Below are 24,979 nucleotides of genomic sequence, written 5' to 3'. Positions count from 1 at the left end.
GGACCAGGGTATGTCTGCCAGAGGCAAATGTTATGACATTGTACAGCAAATATCATCTTTTAAGGGCACAAAAGGTGATATTGTTGTGCATGTTGGCAATAGTGACATTTAGAGTAGACAAAATATAGGTCAATGTTGAAAAAAGTCACGAGTTAGGGTTAAATTTGCAAGTGTCTGCACTTCTGCCCAGATACGATAGGAGGGAGTATATGATGAGAGCCTTGTCGATCAGTTTGGCTCTGTAGAGATTGTGCAAGGCTCATGGGATGGAATTTTTACCAGCATGGCCTTTCTTGTTAACAGGAGAGACTTCTACAGGGATGGGATACACTTAAAGAGAATGAGTGCAAAAATATTTACTGTTGATGCTATCGAGGCAGCGTTCGGCGAGTTGGGAAACTGTTAGCAGGTGCATGTATACTTGCATGTACGTCAGTGCTAGGAGCATAGTAAATAAATTTGAAGTGTTGGTCAAGTCATTAAATGCAGGCATTGCGGGGATATCAGAGATTTTTTTTTTTTTTTTTTGGTAGTTATTGGCACATCGGCTTCTGTGGCCATAATGCACCTCCCAAGGTTTTTGCAGTACTTTGATCCAAGCCAGAGGCAGGATTCGAACCCGCAACCTTTGGGTTGCCAGGTCGGCACTTTGCCCACCTGGCTAGCCCAGTCGGCCTCAGAGATGTAATGTAGCTCAGATATAAGGGATGCCAAATTTGAATATGGAGAGTATAAAGGAAAAGGAGGGAGGTTTCTATTAGTTAAGAAATACATAAAATCTAAGGCAATGCATCCAGTTGACATGGGTGGCCAATGCAATGCTGAGTCAGTTTGGTGTGACATAAGCACTGGGAAAACAAAAATGAGAGTAGGAGTGTGTTGTCATTTGGATGTCTGTGATGAATACAATGAACAACTGAACATAGAAATAGAGTTGGCTAGTAAATCAGAATGTCTTATAATGAGGGATTTTAACTTTCCAGATATTAACTGGAACTTGTGGGTTGGTCTCTCAAACACTAGCATAACTTTTGTGGATATAGTAGATGACTATTTTATGCAGCAGCAGCAGCATGTTAAAGAAGCAACAAGAGAGAGAGAGCAATACTCTTGAGCTGATTATCAGCAGTAATTCTTCATGTATTAAGAATTTGCAGATAAAAGAACCACTAGGTAGCAGTGATCACAGTGTATTGATATTGGATTTACTTAAAGATGTAACTACCATCAAGGATATAGTGGAGGGTTTTTGCTTTTCTAAAGAAGACCACAGTGGTCTCAGATAGTTTTTAAATTCTATACAGCAGGACCAACAACAAATTCTAAATGGAAAGCATTCAGGGAAATAATCATAGAAGCTACTACATATAAATTATCAGGTGATACAGAAGTGTCCTGGTAGATATAAACTAGCCTGCAGTAAAATCATAAAGGAGGTTAGACAAGCAAACGTCTCTTGCAAAGAATCCCAAGAAAAGCATCAAAAACTATTTTACTTATCTTAACAGTAGAAGAAAAGGGTTCAATCATATTGGTCGACTTGATGTCGATGGTCTAACTGTTGATGCTCCTGCTCAGGTTGCCGATAGAATGAATAGATATTTTGCACCTACATTCACACATGAGGAATTTGTCAGGGAAGTGAATGCAAGAAGTTTATCAAATTCTAACAGCTAAATGACTTTGTGATAACTGAGAGGCAAGTGGAAGAGAAATTATCGAAGTTAAACATAAGAAAGGCACCTGGGGTGGATGGGATCTATCCAATTATATTAAGGGAGGCTGAAAAGGTGATAAGCAAACCCTTAGCCATAATTTTGAGAGCATCTTTGGATTCAGGGGAGGTCCCTATGGACTGGAGATGTGAGAATGTATTCCAATTCACAAAGGATTAAAAGGTGACATGAGTAATTACAGACCTGTTAGCTTAACTTCTGTTCCAGGGAAAATAATGGAGTCACTGGTTAAGAAGTAATGCATGACCATTTAGACAAGAGTGCAATTACCCTTCAGTAACAGCATTGGTTTGTTAAGGGGGCATCTTGTCTGACCAATTTGGTTGGATGTTAGGATGCACTGATGAAGGAACTGGATGCAAAAAAATAATTTTGATATCATATACCTGGATTTTAGGAATGATTTTGATACTGTTTTTATACAAATTGGAGCAGTGTGGCATTAAGGAAAAGTTACTTCTCTGGATAAAGGGATGGTGAGTGGGAGAAGATATAGAATGATAAGTTACTCTGGGATAGCAGTAATCCCAGAGTAACTTATCAATTTTGTTATATTATAGTAGTAGAAAATGAAAAAGACCTGGAAGTAATTTTGCAGTCTGATATGAAGGTCTGTGAGCAGTGCTGACAGGCTGCCAATACAGCTCATAGGGTTTTGTTAATGATAAACAGGAATTTTACTAGTAGGGATAAGGAGGTGATTATCCCATTGTATAAGGCAATGGACATGCCACGTCTTCAGTACTGCATACAGACCTTGAGCCCTCATTTTAGGAAGGATATAAAGCTGCTCTAATGGGTACAGAGAAAAGTAGTGAGATTGGTGAGGGGAACAAAGGGATGCTCTTACCAATAAAGGCTTCAGTTCTGCAAATTGTAGCAACTGGAGACTAGGTACCTGCAAAGTGATCTAATTGTGGTGTTTAAGACTTTGAATGGTTTAGGCAAACTCAGTGCTCATGGGATTCTTCCTCCTGTTGAGACTATGCAAATGAGGGTGCATAAATTAAAATCGAGGAAGTATGGTTGGAGAATAGATGTGCGGAAGTTTGCCTTCAGCCAACAGGTGGTTGATTGCTGAAACAAGCTTCCCTCTGTTGTTGCGGAAGTCAGTAGTTTGAATAAATTCGAGGAAGAACTAGACAAATTATTGGAGGAGATGGATAGGTGAAATGGGAATTTTTGTTTTTTATTTTTGACTGTTGCTGTGTCACTGTATCCCTCTGGGGGATCCACATACCAAAAACGTGTACATGTTTTTTGGTGTATAGAACTGGAATTTTGCTACACTCTTGTAAAGCTGCAGCTATATCTTTTCTTTTACTAGAATATCTTGTTCTGGCTTTGTTATTCCAAAATATTCTAAAGATGTTTAGTTAGATTCAGATCTGAGCGAAATGGCTGGTTCGCCATTATACAAAACCTCCAATTATATAAACTGAAGAATGTTAAAAATGTTGGTGTCGGGGAGAATTACATTTTAGAAAATCAAAGTGGAAACCCAATAATGGAATTACAAAGTCATAAAAGGACTGTAAGGAATAGAACCTTTACTTGAACCATAGAAATTAATCAAATCCATGTGGTAGCCTGGGTCTCTATAGGCCTGCTTGAGAGCTATCATAATTAACAAGTTTTTATCCTAAGTTGAAAATGGAAATTACTAATACTGTATTTTTATCTTTATATTTTGATGTTTATAGTTTTTTTTTTTTTTTTTCCAACTAAATTAATAAAAATTTTACTTTTGAAAATAATTATGAAAAACACATTTTTAAATTTGAAATTTTATTAAAAATATTATATTTAGTAAGTATTTATATTCTTTAGGAAAGGGTCAAGCATTGGCATACTGCAAGCAGAATTAAAAAAAAACAAAAAACTGTCTTCAAAAATAAAAAAGAAATATGTGGCCTGTTTCACCATGTGTGTTATGATTGGGATGCCACCACTGCCAGCTTAAATGAATGTTTTAACAATAAATTGAAATCTTCAAGAGACCAGTGTCCAAGTTCATCATATCTGTAAAATCATATAGTAACTTTATACACAGTGTTTGAAGTGGGTGTTATCTGGCTTATTTTCACAAAATAGCTGAAGTCATCTGTAGCTGAAATCATTCTGCTACATTTTCATGGATTTTAAACCTCTCTAGAGTTTATTCACAGAAATGTGGAAACCGTTCTGTCACCTTTTTTTTCCCTCCTAGCTTGAAAATCCTTCATAAGTCATTCTGCTTTCTCCCTCCCCCTGCTTCAAACACTGCTCAGACTCAGGGGTATTGTTGTCATGGACTTGTATTGTTAGAGGTATTATTATCATGTTGGTCTTTCAGGTTACACAGAAGCACGAATGCCAATATAATATACAGTGGTACCTTGGTTTGCGAGCATAATTCGTTCCGGAAACGTGCTCGTAATCCAAAGCACTCGTATATCAAAGCGAATTTCCCCATAAGAAATAATGGAAACTCAGATGATTTGTTCCAAAACTCAAAAATATTCACATACTGTAAAAATGATTAATACAAAATACATACATACCTTTTTATATTTTTAAAAGCAATCGAATTTATTAATTATTGGGTAGAACGACTTTCACTGTCACTAACGGAATCACTACTATCTGTTGACTTTTTCTTTTTGTGCGACTTTAACAAAGAACCTCTCCAATGACACTTGCTTTTGCCTCCTTTTGAGGATTTCGCGGAAATATGACATTGCATTGTCGTTAAACAGATTCATCGCTTGCACTGCCACAGCCTTATTCGGGTGGTGCTTTTCTACAAAATTTTGCACTGTTTCCCACATTTTACACACCTCCCTAATCTCATCTGAAGAGAGGGATGTCTCCATTTTTTTCTCCTCCTCCTCAGACGAGATTTCCTCCATCACCCCTTGCTGTTGCTCGCGATGCAGATCCATCAGTTCGTCGGTGGTAAACTCCTGGTCATATTCCTCCACCAGCTCTTGAATGTCGTCCTTATTCACCTCCAGTCCCATGGTCGTCCCCAAGGACACAATTTCATCGACAACTGGCAGCTCCTGTTCATGAGCAAACCCCTCAACGCAATCAGACCACAGTTTTTTCCAAGCAGAATTGAGGGTTCTCTTGGTGACCCCATCCCAGGCTTTATCGATGATTTTGAGGCAGTTTACGATGTGGAAATGATTTTTCCAAAACTCTCGGAGGGTAAGGTTAGTTCCTTCGGTCACCTCGAAGCATCGCTGAAATAGTGCCTTGATGTAAAGCTTTTTAAAGTTCGAAATGACCTGCTGATCCATGGGCTGGAGTAATGGAGTGGTGTTGGGAGGAAGGAACTGGATCTTAATGAATTCGAATTCTTCCAGTAAGTCGTTCTCAAGGTCTGGAGGATGAGCAGGAGCATTATCCATAACCAGCAAGACTTTGAGTGGCAGTTTTTTTTCTAAAAGGTATTTCTTCACTGCAGGACCGAAGACCTCATTGATCCACTCAACGAACAAGATACGAGTGACCCAAGCCTTGCTGTTGGACCTCCACATAACATTTAACTGGCTCTTCTGCACCTTGCATTTCTTGAAGGCTCGTGGATTCTCAGAATGATACACGAGCAGGGGCTTGACTTTGAAATCACCGCTTGCATTAGCGCACAGCAAGAGGGTGAGACGGTCTTTCATGGGCTTGTGACCGAGCATTACATTCTCTTCTGCTGTAATGTAGGTCCTCTTTGGCATCTTTTTCCAAAAAAGCCCCGTTTCATCGCAATTAAACACTTGCTGCGGCAGGTAACACTCGGAAACCATGAGCTTCTGGAACTCGGCAACGAACGCCTCAGCTGCCTTAGCGTCCGAACTCGCAGCCTCTCCGTGCCTCACAACACTATGGATGCCACTTCTCCTCTTAAAGTTATCAAACCATCCCCTGCTCGCCTTGAAGCCTTCTTCGTTTTCTGTAGACGTACCTGGCTGTTTACTGAAGAGGTCGGCGTACAAGGCCTTTCCCTTCTCACAGATCAAGTTCTCGGTCACAGTATCACCTGCTAGTTGCTTCTCATTTATCCACACCAAAAGCAACTTTTCAACATCTTCCAGAATACGTGGCCGTTGCTTTGATATTCTTGTGACTCCTTTTGCTACGTCTAGTCCCCTTAGTTCTTCTTTCTTCTTTAATATTGTGCAAATTGTTGACGTAGACTTCTTATAAAATCTTGCGATGGCGGCCACTTTCATACCTTGTTCGTGCTTCTCGATGATTTCCTTCTTAATTTGTACCGTAATCATCTCCTTCTTCTTACCGCCTTCCTTTTCAACCCTCTTCTTCATTGGGGCCATTTTCGTAGTGTACAGTTAATAAATAACAGTCACTAAATTTGAACACAAAAAAAAAAATTGCTTTACGCACATACACGTGGTCACAACGCTAGCACGAATGTTCACTACAATGTTGACTGTATACGAATGAGGTATGCCGACTGAGACCGAACATGCGAGACGATTAACCACAATCCCGAGCAGCACGTGATCACGTGACGCTCAGTAGGCAATTTTTAGGAAATAAAGCACAATTACAAAATGAGGAGGCACCCTTGATACACATAAACAAAGCTGCGCCCGTGTAGCAACTGAATAAACAACACCATAAAGGCCGAGATACACTATTAACACCTCACATTTTCCTAAAGCACTTTCAAGGGGTTACTACAATAAAACAATAAAAACAATTTCCAGTTGCGTTTCTGCTAGTGCAATCTGTTATAAACTGGTAGTAAACTCGGTCTAATTGCATTTGCGATTATACCGATAGCTGGAATTGTGTTGGTTTTTAAGTTATTATGGTGAAATGTGTTTCCCCTTCACTGATATAAAACACATAAATACATTTTCGGAATCTTCTTCATTCCCATCGTGTTGCGTTCATTTGGGGTGATTCTGCGTTCGACTGCCATTTCTTGTAAACACAAAGGCGAGTCGTGCATAAGCGAATTCGGTTCGTGTTATATAAGATATCGTTCCCCTATTTATAAATCGTGTATGATCGAATTCGTGTAATGCAAACACGTGTTATACGAGGACTGACTGTACTCGTATTGCAAGACCTCGCTCGTTTATCAAGTTAAAATTTATTAAAAATTTTTGCTCGTCTTGCAAAACACTCGCAGACCAAGTTACTCGTAATCCAAGGTACCACTGTATTTGGCTTTTCCAATATGTCCCACAGATGAAAGTGAAATAAGTTGAAATTTGAAACTACTGTGTTCATTAGTCCATTGCTAAGACAGTTATGTCATGAACAGTTGGTTTTAGCTAGCGATACTATTTGTTAATTATAAACTCTCAAAAACCCAATGCCATCATTCTTAAAATTTCCATTCAATAACCAAAATTTTGAGAAATGAATGTATCCTGTAAAGTCAGTAGTGTTAGGAAAATATCTTCTTCCTCTCCCAGTGAAGATCATTATTGTATTTAAAAGCTATATGCATGTCATGACAACAATTGCTTAACTAACTGAATATCATACTATCATAATTACGAAATAATAATATTCATTTTCTCATTAAGATTTAAGAATTCTTAATAGATTCTTATTTTTTAAGAATTAAAAATAGTTGATAAACATTATTTTATTTTTTAAATAGGACTTCATGACACCATTGGTGACTTATCACAGATTCATTTCATTTTCCCTGTATATAATTGGATTTATATGGTTCGTTTTGAGTCTTGTGAAGAAATATTATATGAAGCAGTTCTCACTGGTAAGGATGTTTATAATTCCTTCCTTTCAGTTTTAGACAATGACTTGCATATTCAGCAAATCATTTTCAGAATTTCAGTCTTAATTTATCTTTAGAAGTTAATAATACACAAGTTATTACTTGATCATATTGTAGTGAGCTAGTTCTTATTTGACGATAACTTCAACTAATCTGTAAGTCATTGTCTTCAAAATTTTGCATGAATGTATATAGTAATCTTTCATTAAACTATTATTTTTTTCACATAGCTGATTGATGGTGCTGTTTTTTAAATTATGAAATGATATTTGTAAGCTAATAAATAAATGTCATTTTTTATCTTTAGTATAAAGATATTTTAGATATGTGTCATGTTTTTTGCCACACACACACACACACACACACACACACACACACACACACACACACACACACACACACTCCACTACTACTATTTACATAAGGGTTGCATTCTGTGGAACTCTACGTAAGTCGAATTTTATGTAAGTCGGAATTTCCTTAAAGGCTTATGCAGCACTCACAACAATGCACACTAAATTTGATTGAAGGAAAAAAAAAAAAAAAAAAAAAGAAATGTTTGATGAACATGTAAATAGAATTATTTATTCAATTTTTTTTTATCTCATGTGCAGTAAAAATTTCAAAAGTGTACAAAATTACAAAAGTGTGCAATTACAAAAATTATACTTTAACGTTGTGGATACCAGTGCAATGCTTGAACCACCCTATTTAACCACCTGTTGCTTGCCATGAACTTGGCTTGGGGTTTGCCATACTTAATATCTTCATAAATACGTCTTGCTTTTGCTTGAATAGCCATTAGATTCAGGGGCACTTACTTCTGAATGTGATTTTCCATCCATATTATTAATACCTTTTCCATTTCAATATAGCACAAGAATGCTGTTTTGTGATCACTGTTGATCTTAAATGCATTGATCCTTTAACATGTTCTTTTATACGTGCACTGTCCTTTAAAAAAATATTCACTATTGAAGCAGTGAGACCTAATTCTGTGCAATAGATGACAAACTTTGTCCTGCTTCGTACATCTTAATTAATCATCTTCATTTCTAAATCAATTTTATTTTGTTTCCTAGCACTACCAGCACTTGCACTTTCTGTTGGTCTCTTTCCCTTCACTATTGTAATAAGTAAATAGGAATGAAGAGAAGATTCTGAAAATGTATTTGTTTTTTATATGATTGAAGATTTCATGGAAGGGGAAGCACATTTCACCATAATAACGTAAAAACCCCCAGAATTCCAGCTATCGGTATTATCGCAAAGACAATAAGATCAAGTTTATTACCTGTTTATAATAGATTTCACTAACAGAAAAGCCCAATAAACCAGAAAGTGCATTGTTTTTATTATTTTATGGTCATGACCTCCAGAAATGTGATTTAGAAAAATATCACAAAGGCATTCAAAATTGATTCTTATACCCGAACATATGATAATGATAAAAGTGCAGCCATGTTGACTGCATGTTTTGTTTATGCACCCTTTAGTTAAAAGTGATTTTTTGTGTTGTGCTTATTTGACATAAATTTATATAAAACTAATACAATTTCCATTATAAAAATGGCCTTTTAGAGAGTTTTATATAGCAAAAATTTCAATCTCTGAGGTTTTGGAACGAATTACCAAAAAAAAAAAAAAAAAAAAAAAAAGTGTTATTGTGTTCAGTTACGATATTTTCACAATACCTCCATTTATTTCTACGGGAAGCAAAATATGTTTCCATATTTTTTTCAGTTTTTCAGCTGGCAAAAACTTAAGTAAAGTTAAATCTATGTAAGTTGAGTATTACGTAAGTCGGGGAGTGTCTTTGAATGTCTTTGGATATTTTGAATGTCTGATAAGAAACAACCTACAAGTTCACTTATTATTTACCTGTTAACCACTTATTAATTACATTCATATTAGAACCTCCTTTTGATTTAGAGATTAGTCATTAAGATTGCAAACATTGGCCTTTTGTTTATGTGCCATTTTTGAATTTTATGAATTTATTAGCACATTATGATGATAGCATTCACCACTCACGTTATTTTAATTTGTGCTTACTTATCGAAAAAAATATTTAATTTAGGATAGTGCTTCCAAAACTGAAGTACATTTTATTTGTTTTATTCTAAGAGCTCATGCTCTTAGAATACAACAAATAAAATAAAATAAATAATTTTCATTAATTGCACTTTCAGATTACAAACTTAAGTAAAACATAAATAAAAATACCAGAACTTTATAAAGTGTAAGTAACACATAAAGCAACATTAAACTGGTGTTGCACATAGCAAATAAAAACCTTTGACTATCTTCAGTAAGTTACAATGATTGTGGGACATATTCCTTTAAGGGGCATGTGAATGAACATACACAAACACATATTTGGACAAGTACCCAACACATTGTCTTGATTGACACACAATGATACTTAAAATGACATACTGCAACATTCATTTAAAGGTTTAAAAAAGTACCAAAAAAATACAAAGTGATTTACTATAATATGTTTCCTTGTTATAGTTTGCATGGACTCATATCACCTTGTTGATTGTTGTTACCCAGTCTTATCTCATTATGCAGAATATGTTTGAAGGACTTATATGGTAAGTGTGTTTTATTTTTATTCATTTGTCTTATTCAGTTCTTTGTTTAGTTTTAAAATTGTAGGAAGATGTTGAAATATTTAGATATCTTAGCACAGTTGGTGAATTTTCTGTATTATTTCATTTCTGGGTAATTTTATTTCTGACTCCAGTTTTGAAAAAAATAACAAGAGAATTTACTGCTTGAAAAATGATTACATTGTGACACCAAGTTGAATATATAAAACTATTTATTCTGAATTTTGGGACTTTTATTTGATAAAAAGCAGAAGCATCTCTTGTCTGTGTATTGGTGACAGACTGCTTGAGAGGTTTAAAAATATTACAGGAACATACTCTTTTCTCTGCCTCCAGGAGAGCAGATAGAGGCATGCTAATATATTTCTACTGTACACTTGTTCTGTATAATGGCCTTAATTTTCCACATGCAAATTCAAAATGAAGGATAGCCTTGTTTTTGATAGTGAACAGCAGTAATTATAGCAAGGTGTGTCAACATGGTTTGTTATGTTTGTCTTTCAAGTTACACAAGTGTGAATATAATATATTTGGCTTTTCCAATATTCCCCACTGATGAAAGTGAAATGAGTTCAAATTTGAAACTACAAGATAGGAGACCTACGGTTTGTGTATTTATGAAAGAAAAAGGATATGTTAAATATACTTTAAAGGACCTTGATTTAATTTATCATCAGTTAAAATATTTTAACAGTAGAGAAAATTTAAGTTGCACCTAGTGATCACTGCATCATTGGTATGCGTGATCAACCTTTCAGTAAATTTATCAATAAATCTTGGGCCCAACAATAGCATTACCATTAGCAAGGGCACATGATGCAAGAAAGCAAGCTTATATAGCATCAGCCAAAAAAAAAAAAAAAAAAAAAAAACACCACCCTTATTTCACCCATCCACTCACTCCAAATGTTTGTCAAGTTCTGCCTTGGAATTTATTTAAGCTATCAACTTCTACAACGACAGATGGAAGTTTGTTCCAGCAATCAACCACCCGCTGGTTAAAGGCAAACCTCCACACATCTATCCTTCAACCGTCTTCCTCAATTTGAATTTATGCCCTCTCAGGAGATTATTCTGAGCAAGAGGAAGAATCCATCAGCATTGAGCATGCTCAAACCATTCAAGGCTTTATACACCTCAGTCAGATCACCTCACAGGTGCCTAGTCTCCAGACACTAATTTGCAAAACTTAAGCCTGTCTTCGTAAGAGCAACCCTTTGTTCCATTCACTAATCTTTTTGCCCTTCTTTGTACTCATTCCAACAGCTCTACATCTTTCTTAAAATGAGACCTCCAGACCTGTATACAGTACTGAAGGTGTGGTCTGACCATTGCCTTATACAAGGAGATAATCACCTCCTTATCCCTGCTAGAAAAATTCCTGTATATCATTGACAAGACACCATGAGCTACTCCTGCAGGCCGTCTGCACTGCTCAGGAAACTTCATATCTGCTTTCATATTACCCCCAGGTCCTTTTCACTCTCTACCACTACCAGTGTAGTACCACACAGTTGATACTTTACTCTGGGGTTACTGCGTCCCATATGCAGTACTTTACACTTGTCAATGTTAAACTTCAATTGCATTATGGATGGATTACATCAAATGCCTTTTGTCTGATTGATAAAAAAGGTATGTTGGCACCTGACCAGTGGCTGGATGTGTTACAGATTATATTTCATAGATTCTACAAAAGTTAAAGAATGATAATAACAGTGATTGAGTGTAGGATTATCTTCTATTGTAATATGACTAAAATAATATATATCATTAGATCAAACATAGCTGAGTGGTCAAGTAAAAAAGTTCAGTAATGCACACGTGTTTGTGTGCTGTGGCTCAAGCCCGTATGGCTGCTAAATGCAGTTCAAGATTGTATTCTGTTAAGATAAATTGTAAACTCTTCTGACTTAGTGGTTATGTTAGAGTATAAAGAGGAACATATTGAAAATTTCTGTTTAATTTATAGAGCTTTTTAAAGATTTTTTTTGTGTACAATTAGCTATAATACATTAAAATTTATTAGCTAAAAACAAACTAAAGTCAGTAGTGGAAGAAAGGTACTTGGAAGTTACGGCCAGACATGAAGTCTTCTGGGCATTGTAGACAGGTTGCAAGGAAGGCCCATGGTGTCCTATCGATGATTTATCAAACATTTGCTAGTAGAGATACTGTGTTCAAGTATGGAGACGCACCTATAAAAAGACATCACGCTTTTCGAAAGGGTCCAAAGACAGTAACTCGTCTGGTGAGATCGGCAAATGGGTGCTCATATGAGGAAAGACTATGAATATGTGGGTTGCACAGCTCGGAAACTAGACACCTTAGAAGAGACTTGATTAAGGTGTTGAAGGCTCTGAGAGGGAAAAGTAAAATGAATGAGGATGAAATTTTCATGATTATAAATGATTCTAGAACTAGGGGCCATAAATTCAAGTTACTGGGGGGGGGGGAGATATTTAGACTGGATTGTAGGAAGTTTTATTTTAGTCAGCGAGTTATAAATTACTGGAATAAGTTACCTACGTGGGTGATTGAGGCTTACAGTTTGGCGAAATTCAAAGGTCAGCTAGATTTACCAATACTTCTGAGTCTGAGGAGGAGGGTAATACAAAGGTTGTCTATTTCCTTTTATTTTATTATTATTTTACTCTTTTTTTTTTTTGGCTGGTGCAATATATGCTTTGGGCTTCCTTGCACTATTAGTAATGACCAGCTTTGACAATGGCCCTGGGACAGCCATCCAGGACCACTTGCTTTAGAGGTTCTTGCACAACAATTATGTAATTAATGAAGAAATGCTTAAATATTGGTATATTTATAATATTTAAATTAATTAAAATGCCATAAAAATGAATAATATAATGATGAATCAGTCTTTTTTTTTCATTCGATTTAACCCTTTCTCTGTGTCACTGTTATAGTGTAGTCAGTGTTTCCCCATCTTTTTTGCAAAAACAGGTTTTTCCAGATTTTTATTTTTTCAAAAAATAGCAGAACTGCATTAAAATTGGAATTTTTAAAAAATTCTGCAAATTTCTTATTTTTGTTAATAAATATAGCTGTGAATAGTTTTCCATAATTGTTAAGTTAGCCATAACACACTTTTCTGCAGGTGTCTCATTTCCAATTCAGTGCATATGTTATGGCTCATTATGATGCCCTCTCTCAATTTAGAAAGCATTAAAGATTAATAAAAGAACTTAAAATTTATTAAAAATTAATATCATTAAAGATTTATTTAAAAAAAAAAATAAATGATTCGTTTTCAACTCCCTAACTCACTTGCTGATAGTCTCTAGAAATATAAACAGGAACACCACCTGTCCCTGTCAATAATCTGTCCACCCATGCATTATGTACCATACTGTGCAACTACTTCAAAATCTCCGGCAACATCCTAGTTCTCCTTAGGAAACTCCTTCATTCCAGGACCCTATGGATCAGAAATCAAAATCATAATCACTACATTCTCTGCTCCAGAGGGCTCCCCCAAGGGGGCGTTCTCTCTGCCGCTCTCTTCGCCGCATCTTTAGAACCCTTTCTATCAAACCGTACTAATTTTACCACCTACGCAGATGATATTAAGTTCTTCATCATCACAAAATGCCCCCAGTCTCTCCAGTCTATTACTGTGAGCTCCAACCGACAGCTACATGAACTGGAAAACTACCTTCATGCGATTGGGCTCTCCATTAATAAAGAGAAAACTGCACAACTCTCTATCACCAAGAAGAAAAATACCAATGATGTGAACATCATTATAGCGAACTCTCCAGTTAAAAAAAGTCACCCAACATAAAGATTTGGGTTTCATCTGGGACAAAGACCTCACCTTCTTGCCTCACTTTAATGCCACTCGAACAAAAACATATTCGGCTTTATGGGCAGTAAAACAAGAGATCTCCAATTTCCATAACCCGGACCTTATCATCAAATACATTCTTCGTTGCATTTTCCCAATTCCATTATATGCCTCGACTATATGGTCCTCAGTACCCTCATCATACCAAGCCAGGCTCCTCTCCCTGGAATTCTGGATCTTGAAATGGCTAAATAGGGTTGCCGGGCTAACACCTACAATCTCAAAATCTGTTCTGGTCACCAATCTTAATACGCTTCCTTGGAGGTATCTCATCATCTCTAGGAACCTTCTTACCCTCTCTCAGCTTCTATCCGGTAAACTGAGCTCACCCGATATTTGGGATATCATCGCCAGACCGTCCGACAGGAGAAGATGCCAGTCCAGCACCTCCCCATACAGATCGATGCTGCGTAGCATGTCCTCCCTGGACAATATGTTTCCACATAACTCCTTCCAGATATTCAATAGATTAGCCATAGACGTTGAGAAACTTTGCAAGGACAGAACATACAGAGCTTCCATTCTTGCAGACATGTATTTCTTAGTCATGCCCTAGGTGGACGCTATGTGATGCCGCACTATCCACACTCCGATGTATCCGTATGCACTTTTTTCTGTTAAAAATCTGTTTTTGTGTTTGTTGTAACTTTATGTTTTTGTATCTTCACCAGTGGCTGTTTAAGGCCGTATATTGTATCTGGCTCTGTATACAATGTATTTGTCTGTATTTTATGTTTTATCTCTGTATGTAACTCAGGTCCTCTAGCTGCTTAACTGTAAAGGGACATTTCTTCAGAAATAAATTGATATTAATAATAATAATAATAAATTAGTAAAGGCCACCTTCCTTGTCAATCACAGTTACAATAAACTAATGAGATATAAGTGGAGAGATATGTTGACAGAGACAATGTCAAAACAGTAAAAAAAATATGCTGCTTTATATATATATATATGATTAAAAAGAAGTATTAGTATCAGAAGTGGCCAAGGATGCAAGCTTATATAGCATCAGCCAAAAAAAAAAAAAAAAAAAATATACCTACCTCATCTGTCCATTTCATTTAATAATTTGTCTAACTCTTCCTTAAATTCAAACTACTCACTTCACAACAGAGATGAAAGTTTGTTCCAACAGTCAGTTACTTTGAAAATTTGAGAAAGTGAAAGTTTACATGTTATAGCATTAAGTTGATAGAGATGATTCAAATGTCGATAATATGATCCAATGAAATGTTACGACTTCATATATTTAATACACTTATAACAGTATCTATATGACTGTGAATAAATTTGGTAAATTGTGGACTTAGTTTGTAGGTTAGCTGATTTTCTATTGTGAATTCATCTGCTAACTCCAAACAGAATTCATAGATAGCAGGTTGCCTAACTGGGTTTTTAGAAGCATTAAGTTAAATATTATTTAACTTAAATATAATATTTGGAGAACCAATTCATTATCCAAGTGCTATTTGGAGAACAATTTTTTTTTAATGAAATTGAAATGAATAAATTTCGCAAAAAAAAAAAAAAAAAAGTTACCAGTACTTCTCAGTATCATTGAAGATAAATAAAAGGATAATTTGCAGTGTCAGTTGATTTCAATGCAGAGAAACTACCAGATACTATTATGAAAGAAAGAAAGAATTTATGCACAGTGATTCCTGTTTGTTGAACTAAAAAGTGCACAGGAGGAGTGCTTAAAATATAACAGATTATCCAAATTCATGCCTAGCATTTTAACAATTCATCATATCAGTGCTAAGTGTAAGAGAATATTCAGCTGTGTGAAGAAAGATAGGTTCAGATCTTATGTTTCTGGTGAATCTTTGGAAATGCTCTTGACAGCCAAGTCTAAATTTCAGTGCCACTGTTATAAAAAAAAAAACTTTGATCCAACATTTCTGAAGAGCTCTGCAACAATATCTTTCTTGAAGCAGTCATAATTAGATAATGTCTAATGACAATCCAAACAGAAATGCACAAACTAAAAAATCTTAAATATGTTAATGTTCAAAAGAATTCTGTACTGGTAAACAATCCTGTGGTTGTATTTAATATAAAAGATGTAGTTGTCACTGAATAATTTATAGTATAGCATGTACTTTAAAAAAAACTTCTATTTTCCTTCTATTTTTTGAAAAAATATCCTGCTTTTTTGTAAAAAAGCAGGATGTCTCCTGTTTTCTTGTTGTGTAATCACCTCAACTGTCAAAAATTTGCAACTATGTAATAAATAACAAGAATATGTTTAAGCCCCCTCCCCCCCCACAATTATTACCAGTGACCCAATAATGCATTTGTCTTCTCTTCAGTAAACGGCATATAAAAGTCATAAAAATTAATAAGTAAAAGGAATTTTTTAAGCAGTTATCCCTCCCCCCACCCAAAGAATTAGTTTCATCCAGAGACATGAAGCATTATCTCATTCTGCATAAACAGTATGTAAACTGAGCCCCAGGTTTAGGCTTTTTCAGCTTAATTTGTTTTACAGGATACTACCATGTTTAGTTTGTGAAATAGATAGATGATGTTGTAAAATTAGCATTAGAGGCACTGAAGAAATTGGACAGGATGTATCATGAAATGTCTGAGAATTATCTCTGATCCCTTTAAGAAATTAAAGATAGATTTTACTATATACAGACAAGTGTTTAATTTTCATTCAGATTTTAAAATTTTATTTTTGCTTTGTGTTTGTTATTAAATTATTAAAAAGCATTGCTTTATTGTTAAAAATTTATTTGGCTAAATTGAAAAATGTCATAGATTAACCTTCTGTTGAGCATTCAAAAAAAAGGTTTTTTCCTGCCAAATTTATTTTATTTATTTATTATTATTATTTTATTTTATTTTTTTTTTGACTGATGCAGCAAAAGTTCGAAGCTTCCTTGCACCATATGGCTAATGCTAAACTGCCAGTGAAACCAGAACTGAATTGAAATTTTAGTTTCTTGAGAAGTGGAAGTTAAAATGCAGTGCAGAAAAAATTCAGTTTGATGCTCTGATTTGCTACTTAAATAATATTAATCTTTATAGAGAAAGAAATTAAGTTTCAAAATTATTAGTTAATAGCTGTTGTGCCATACTGGATGTTGTAGTGATAAAAGCAAAATCTTTTTTACCACTTTATGCATGTAATTGAGGAATTGGACAACAACTGCTGTTGTATAATAGCCCAACATTAGTACTGCTTTGTGGATTGGCTGCTGCATTTAGTATTGATAAAATGAAGTTTTTTTTTTACAGTGATGAAAGTAAAAAGTAAAATGTCTGTGCTGTAGTTAATTTCATGTAAATGAAATTGGATTCTTTCTTTAAATTAATTAATTTAAAGAAAGAATTAAAGGATAAAAAAAATTAGAGTTAATTGGTTTTCAGGTTTCCTGTAATATTAATACTGTGATTCTGCTTTTGCTGGTTTTTGATATTAATTATATATATTCATTTCAGTTGTATTGTTTTTCTCATGACTTCTCTTATAAAAAGAAAATCTAAATAAAATATTCTTATTATTTGTAATCTAACCAAAGCTTAAGTTAATATTAATAGATATGTACTAGTGAAAATGGTCAAGTTTTGACATTTTTGGTAGACCGTTTTATTACAAATCCAAAAATTTAATTTAGGTCCCTTGAACTTTATATTAATAAATTTCTTTTGTAGTATTTCATAAGATGAATAAAAAAATATAATTGATTTCTTGTAATTTCACAATTTATTTGATTTCATTAATTTTCTGTATATTAAAAATTGTATAAGTTTTCCATTGCTAAATTATATGAAGTCTGTATGTTTTACATCATTTTTTTAATCTCCTAGGTTCATTGTTCCAGTGTCAATGATCATATGCAATGATGTAATGGCATACTTATTTGGTTTCTTTTTTGGAAGGACACCATTAATTAAACTTTCACCAAAGAAGACATGGGAAGGATTTATTGGAGGTGGAATCGCAACTGTTATGTTTGGTATTATTGTAAGTTACTTATTTGTATTGCAATTAATCATATTAGATGCAAACATTCTTTATAGAATATATAGGTTAGATAATAGGTTTTGGCTGTAATAGAAACCTCAAAAGTTATAGTATAGTTTGAAAATGAAAATATTCATGTGACCTCTCTAGTGGTATTGGTAGTATCCTAAGCCTCGGTTGATCTTAAATAGTTGGAAAAGATGTGCAATAATATGTAGAATAGAATCACTTGGTAATGTTATATTTTATATAAATTGTGGTATGCATTTAAGAAGTTTGGAATAATATAATAAAACATCACAACTGAAAATTAAAGGATAACTCTGGAAACAACCTCTCCCTCTCTGAGAACACTGCCTTCCAGTTCATAAAATTCACCTTGGATTGCCATGTGTTCACAGGATTAAGTTGTGGAATGTGTCTAATAATTGCTTTAAGTCTTTAGGCTACCCTAACTGTCTTTAGACCTCCACAGGTTACTTGAGGGCTTAGGACAAATTCCTAGTAAATTAGCTACCCCATTTAATATATGCCTGAATTTTTTTTTGGAGAAATTGGTAGTTTCTTCAGTTGGCATCACCTTGAGGATAATGCTCACAGCTTTTTGTTAATAAAAAAATTTAAGCATATTTTTAAGCCAAAAAAAAAAAAAAATGAAAAAAAAGATTGAAATAGATAAGTTGCTTTTAATTTGTCTGGCATTGTATATTAACCTCCATGGCCTACCATGTTTAGTTTAGTGTGTGAAGTAGACAATGTTGTAAGGATATCATTAGAGTCATTGAAGAAATGGTACAGGAAGTACCGTGCCATGATATGTCTGAGAATTATCTCTGATCCCTTTAACACATTGACTGCCAAGCTAGTTTAAGAAAAAAATTTCCCTTGGGGCCAAAAAATATTTAGTAAATAATTTGATTAGTAATTTAAAATTGCAATAACAGCACCACCCCTAAGTAATTTATTTTATTTTGCAGGCACCCCTACTCAATTTTCTCAATATATATATAATATTAAAAAATATATATGTCATACAATATTTATTACAATAATATAATTATAAAAATTACATTTCATAATACAAATTATATATATACAGTATATAATTTTATTCTTTATGTAGAGGTATTAAGTAAACATCAATTATAGATCACCACAAAATTAAAAAGATACTGTACACCTTTTTATAATGAAATAAACATATAAATTAAAAATAATAAGTTTAAGTAACTTAAACCCAAATTACGTGGCACCTCTGGAATGTTGTTTGCAGCACCCCGGTTGAAAACCACTGTACTAGATGCTCACAGAAGGTTATGCTTCAGTTAAAGTCCCTTTCCTTATTGTTGGTGAATAGTAACCTCCCCTCCTCAAATATTATCAAAATCTCTGTCATATGTCACACCACACAATTACATCTTGTTTAGATTTACATAAATTCAGTCAAGCTCTCATCAGTTCTAATAATATGGCCAATCAGTGTAATTTAGCCACTGTTGAAAGTTCTCAGAGCTTATTATTAATTTTATTAAATCTTTATTGTCTTATTTCAAATTGCATACCAAATTCCATTCCGAGTGCATACCATAATTTACACAGAATGTTACTATTGGATGTTTAGATTAGCACATTGATAACTTGAGGAGGACTTCTTGATTTATAGGAAAACCAAGACCCAAGGCACAGCTTTATTGTCTAGGTGTGAGTTGCCTGTATATTGAATTTGCTTCACAATCTCCAAACTACAGGGACTCAGTAGATGGATGACTTGCTACATGACATCTGAAGTTCTCCCTCAGATGTCCCTCAGGTCTGAGCCAGGTGCCTTACAACTGCCTGAAATATATATAAATTTAATGAAGCACCAATTAACACACTGAAGAAGGGATGACATAAATTTTTAAAAAGCTTCATTATCATTATTATAGTTTATGCTAAATCCAAGCCATATCCATTGTATTCACCACAATTACCAATCAAAGAGTTATTGGTGAATTCATCAATAAAGATAATTGCTCACATGGCTCCCACTTTAATTCTAAATTTTGGAAAGGCAACAAGGGGAAAATAACAACAGATAACCGCCACAAATTTAGGTTAAGAATCCTTGACACATATAATCAGATACTAATTTAATTTGGAGGAGGGATTCTTACCTTTGTTACAACCCAAGCTGGATGCAAGAGAAGTTAGGGTCAAGGAGACAGGATAGACAAGTGTGTTTTTTTTTTTTTTTTTTTTTTTGATATTTTCTCCTAGTTTGCTGCAGGTGAATGTCAAAAAATGTGTTGCTGTCTCCCTTAAAATTAAATTACAACTTAAATATTTATCAAGAATTCTTACCTAAATTTGTAAGCTCCATGAGCAGTATCTTTTATTCATTATTTCTTTAGTAAATTATTTGATATCTATCAGAGTTCTGTTTAACACTTTAGGCTAAAAATGTAAATTATAACTATAATTTAAAGAAAAATTTAATATTGTGCTTATAGGATTTGTATTCAGACTGATATAAAAAGTATGCATAAAACTGCAAATAATATAAAATCAAAACTTCACTGTGTGTATATGTGTAGAAAGTTACTAACAGACAGCAGCCATCGTTATGAGATAATTTGACATTATTTTTTTATCATACCATTTATGAATTCTATAATCTTTTAATTTAATCATATGTATCCTTGTACCATTCTCTTTAATGAAGTTGATTTGTTTCATATCCATAGATGTCTCATGTGATGTGTCAGTTTCGATACTTTGTATGTCCCATTGAATATTCTGAGGCTACGGAGCACATGTCCATTGACTGTACACCTTCAGCATTATTTCAGCCTACCAAGTTTAATATTACAAGTTCCCTCTGGATTCTGGGCTATGTGAGTGTTTAATTTCTGAAGTTGTAAATAGGGTATTTTTCTCATAATATATAAATTTCAATACTTAAATTTATTATCTACAAGTATGGGTATAAAATTTATTAAAAATACATGATATAGCAGTTTGAATTTTTGATTACCAGGATCCACATCTGTGACCAATAGTTTTGCAAGTGATAATGAAAAAAATATTGGTCATTATGGTAACCACAAGAGATATCAGTGATATCTCTTGTGGTTACCACAGTGATTACAGTTAAGAAATTCACTGTTCTTCCGCAGTGGATGAAAAATTCTTGGGTTCAGTTCATGATGTGAATTTAATTGAAACATTTGGATATACATTGCATATATTTTATCCAAAAAAACTTGTATTTTCATTCTGCTTAGTAAACAGACTGATTATAGAATATATGCAATTTACAGACACAACATACTTAAATTCTTATTGCCTTAAATACTGTAAATTGCATATAGAATATATGCAATTTACAGACACAGTATATTAGTGCTTAGAGATGTCTTGGCAGTTACCTTGAGCATTCCACTGGATTTGTTCTTGAGATTGCCATTGATTTCCATGATACAGTGGCTAAATCTTTGCATGAATTTCATAAACAAACCATAGTTACTTAACAATAATGATCTTAAACTTGGGCCCCTTGGGTGGGCAGATCTCTCTCTCTCAAAACCTGTGCTCCAGAATTAACTCTCATTTTGTTTTGATTTTTTACAATCTCTTGTTCCAGTAAGCAAAATATAACTTGCTGTCCTAAATCCAGAATACTGAACACACAAAAATAATTCGCAAAAACAATATCGAAAAATATTTCGGCACCCTCTTGAACTTCCGCCTGTAAGTGACGCTTACCTCACCTGTCCACTTGTGGCGGCCGTGTGTCAGAATGTAGTTCGTTCGCAGTTACCGCTTGTGGCGGGAGGTCACTGCGTGTGCGTTCCACTTGATTTTTTAAATTTATTTATATAATGAGTAATGAAGACTTTTTCTGTGCCTTTCTTTTAGCTCAAGAGCTAATTTATTAAAAAAAATCTGTATAATTTGCACACTTTTTGGCGTACCCGAGATAACTCGGGATAGCCCAAATGGGTTAATTACTCCCATGTATTTTCTATGAAAAAATTAATAAATGACACAAAAAACTATACAATGAGTATTCGCATGATGCATACTTTTAATCTGTAAAATAAAAAATGTCAATCCATTAAGGCACATTTTCCGGAAAAAAATGTTCCAGGAAGGGGTTAAAACATAGCAAAGCTGCTGCTTTTCTGACCATCCCTCAAGCGTATCCAAGTTATTCCAGACCAATGTTTGGCACTGGCCATTGACAACTCTCTCTCAATCTTGATATCATCTGCAAATTTTGACATCACTTCCCATATATCCCTTCGTTGTTGCCATTTAAAAAAAATTGGAAACAGCAGCAGTCCCCTGCACTGATCTTTGAGGGATTCCATTTATAATACTAGCCTAATCTGAATTTGAAAAGTAGTCATTAATTACAAAACCTTTTGCTTCCTGTCCTGCACTCATTGTGCAATCCATCTAAGGATCTTACCCCTGATACCGATCAAGTTACTTTCCAAACTGTTCCAGTTTGTACAGTAACTTCCTCTGTGGGACAAAGTCAAAAGCTTTTTGCTACTGAATACTATCAGTATTATTTCCAATATCCAGCTCACAAGTGACTCTTTCAAAATAGCTAACCAGATTAGTTAAATAAGGTTTTCCCCTTTAAAAAACCATGCTGTTTCCCTAAGAATATAATCTCCTTCAAGATGCTACTGCATTGCATTTTTAATAATGCTTCCACAATTTTTCCTTCCATTGAAGTTGGCCCCGAGTGCCAAGCGAGTGATCAAAGCGATATACAAAGCGATTTGAAAGCGTCTTTTTTCCAAGCCACTGATTAGAGAGTTTGTTAAAACCTTTTCTTTTATAAAGTTATTTATTTTGGCTCTTCCTAAATAAAGAAGTAAGCTTCCTGACAAGAAAGGAAAGACACCTTTCTATTATATATATAAGTAACTTCTCTAACACACTAACCACTAACCACTTTTCGCTTGGTCACTGGTGGCACCGCTCCTGCCTCCACGTGGCGGGGCCGGTAACCTGGGAGAAGAAAGTCCCTCTCCCGGGGCTAAAAGGAGCAAACATGGAATTTGATAATTTTCCTCCAATTGAGCCTCGACGCTCATCAGGTCCATTAGTCAATGACAGACCATGACACATCACAGTCGAAAAGACTGCGAACTGACAAAGAGCAACAGGAATTCCCATCTTTCCTAATCTTCCACTCCTTGTCAAGCATATGCATGAATACGCTCTCCCCATTTCTGATACAGAAATGCTTGGAAAGCTCATCAGGTTCGCCTAAAATGGTGAAAAGGCTTAGATCCGGAGATTTGCTTATAGAAAGTGCGAGTCGTAAGCAATCAGAGACTCTGCTGAACCTCTCAACCTTTGGTGGTATTCCAGTGCAAATTACACCACATGCAACACTAAATACCTCCAGAGGGGTAATTTCTGAGTGGGATTTGATGAATGTCACAGATGAAGAACTGGTCCAAGAATTAAAAGAACAGAAAGTCTCACAAGCTAAGCGGATTATGATCAGAAAAGATGGTCAGCTTGTTCCCACACGAAACATCATCCTAACGTTTGGCACACCAAATTTACCTTTGAATGTTAAAGCCGGCTATCTAAACTGCCGTGTAAGACCCTACATTCCTAATCCCATCAGGTGTTATAAGTGCCAAAAGTTTGGGCACTCTCAGACCGTCTGTCGAGGGGATGCTGTGTGCCCAAACTGTGGTTCAAAATCTCACACACAAACGGAATGTGATGCTGAAACGCCACATTGTCCGAACTGTCAAGGCCAACATCCCGCTTATTCGAGGACCTGTGAACTATGGAAAACAGGGAAAAAGATACAAAAATACAGAGTAGAGCGGAAAGTGACTTTCCAGGAGGCAAAGAAACAAATTATGCTTACTACACCGAAACACAGCTATGCAGCAGCAACAAAGAAATATCAGTCAGCAGCCACTCAAACTGACGTGTCGGTTCCCCCATCCGTGTCTATTGCAGACTGGGCTAGAGAAATACTCTCAGCCTCACAGCAATCTACTAAACAACAACATGCGACAGATCGTGCCAATAATACGCCAATTACAGTACCGTCAACTGCATCGCAGTCCTCCTCAGAAACCATAAAAACTAAGATAGTAGCTCCAATGCAGAAAACTCAGCCAAATTTAACAAATATGGATACAGATGAAAACATCAACCAAGATGAGACAATCTTAGATCTACACGCAGAAGATGACATGGACACCGGACGACCAATTTTCTCGAAAAAAGAAAGAATAAAATTGGAGAGACAGAAACATACTGGACCTAAAAGGCAGACTGAACCAAACCCAACTACTAAAAACAAATAATGGACCACATCATACAGTGGAACTGTAGAGGCCTACGTAGCAACATTGATGATATCTATGACCTAATCCAACAGTATAGTCCGGTAAGCATATGTTTACAAGAAACTAATCTACCACCAAACGTAATCCCAAAAATCAAGAATTATACTATATATCAGCATAACAGAAATAACAATAACACTGTGCATGGAGGTGTGGCCATTCTTGTAAACTCAAGAATTCCTACTAAACATATTCCACTGCAGACCCCCTTAGAAGCAGTAGCAGTACGTGTCTCCTTAGGAATCATGCTAACAATAGTTTCAATCTACCTATCACCAAACAAAGTATATACTTATAATGATCTAGAAGAACTTCTGCTGCAGATCCCTCCCCCCTTCTGTTTATTGGGGGATTTTAATGCCCACCATCCACTCTGGGGCTCCCCGCATACAGACAGACGAGGAAAAATTCTGGAATCGCTACTTGACAAATGTAATCTAACACTGCTGAACACTGGTGCAGATACTTACATTCATTTCGCTACTAGAACAACTACAGCTATAGACTTAACAATCTGCTCTCCAACATTGTATCCCCTCATTCGCTGGTCAACAATGGATAATCCCCTAAACAGCGACCATTATCCGATAATTTGTGAAATCCAAATATCTAGAATACCCCAGGCAAATAATATGCA

General features: G+C 35.1%; 1 protein-coding gene across 2 annotated transcripts in view; it reads left to right on the top strand.

The window, feature by feature from the left end:
- LOC150083526 (phosphatidate cytidylyltransferase, photoreceptor-specific-like) overlaps positions 1–24,979 on the top strand; it is a 169,801-nt gene that overhangs the window by 130,003 nt on the left and 14,819 nt on the right. For both annotated transcript variants that reach the window (XM_090377335.1, XM_090377336.1), the window contains 4 exons: positions 7,357–7,476; positions 10,012–10,094; positions 17,803–17,959; positions 20,686–20,835. In XM_090377335.1, the coding sequence (XP_090233461.1) occupies positions 7,357–7,476; positions 10,012–10,094; positions 17,803–17,959; positions 20,686–20,835 (510 nt within the window). The remainder of the gene's footprint in view (positions 1–7,356; positions 7,477–10,011; positions 10,095–17,802; positions 17,960–20,685; positions 20,836–24,979) is intronic.

The sequence above is a fragment of the Mastigoproctus giganteus genome, chromosome 7 (genome assembly GCF_048544385.1).
Source record: "Mastigoproctus giganteus isolate SK-2022 chromosome 7, ASM4854438v1, whole genome shotgun sequence".
NCBI classification, from domain to species: domain Eukaryota; kingdom Metazoa; phylum Arthropoda; class Arachnida; order Uropygi; family Thelyphonidae; genus Mastigoproctus; species Mastigoproctus giganteus.
The sequence above is the reverse complement of the archived record's forward strand: the minus strand, read 5'-3'. Positions and strand labels throughout refer to the sequence as shown.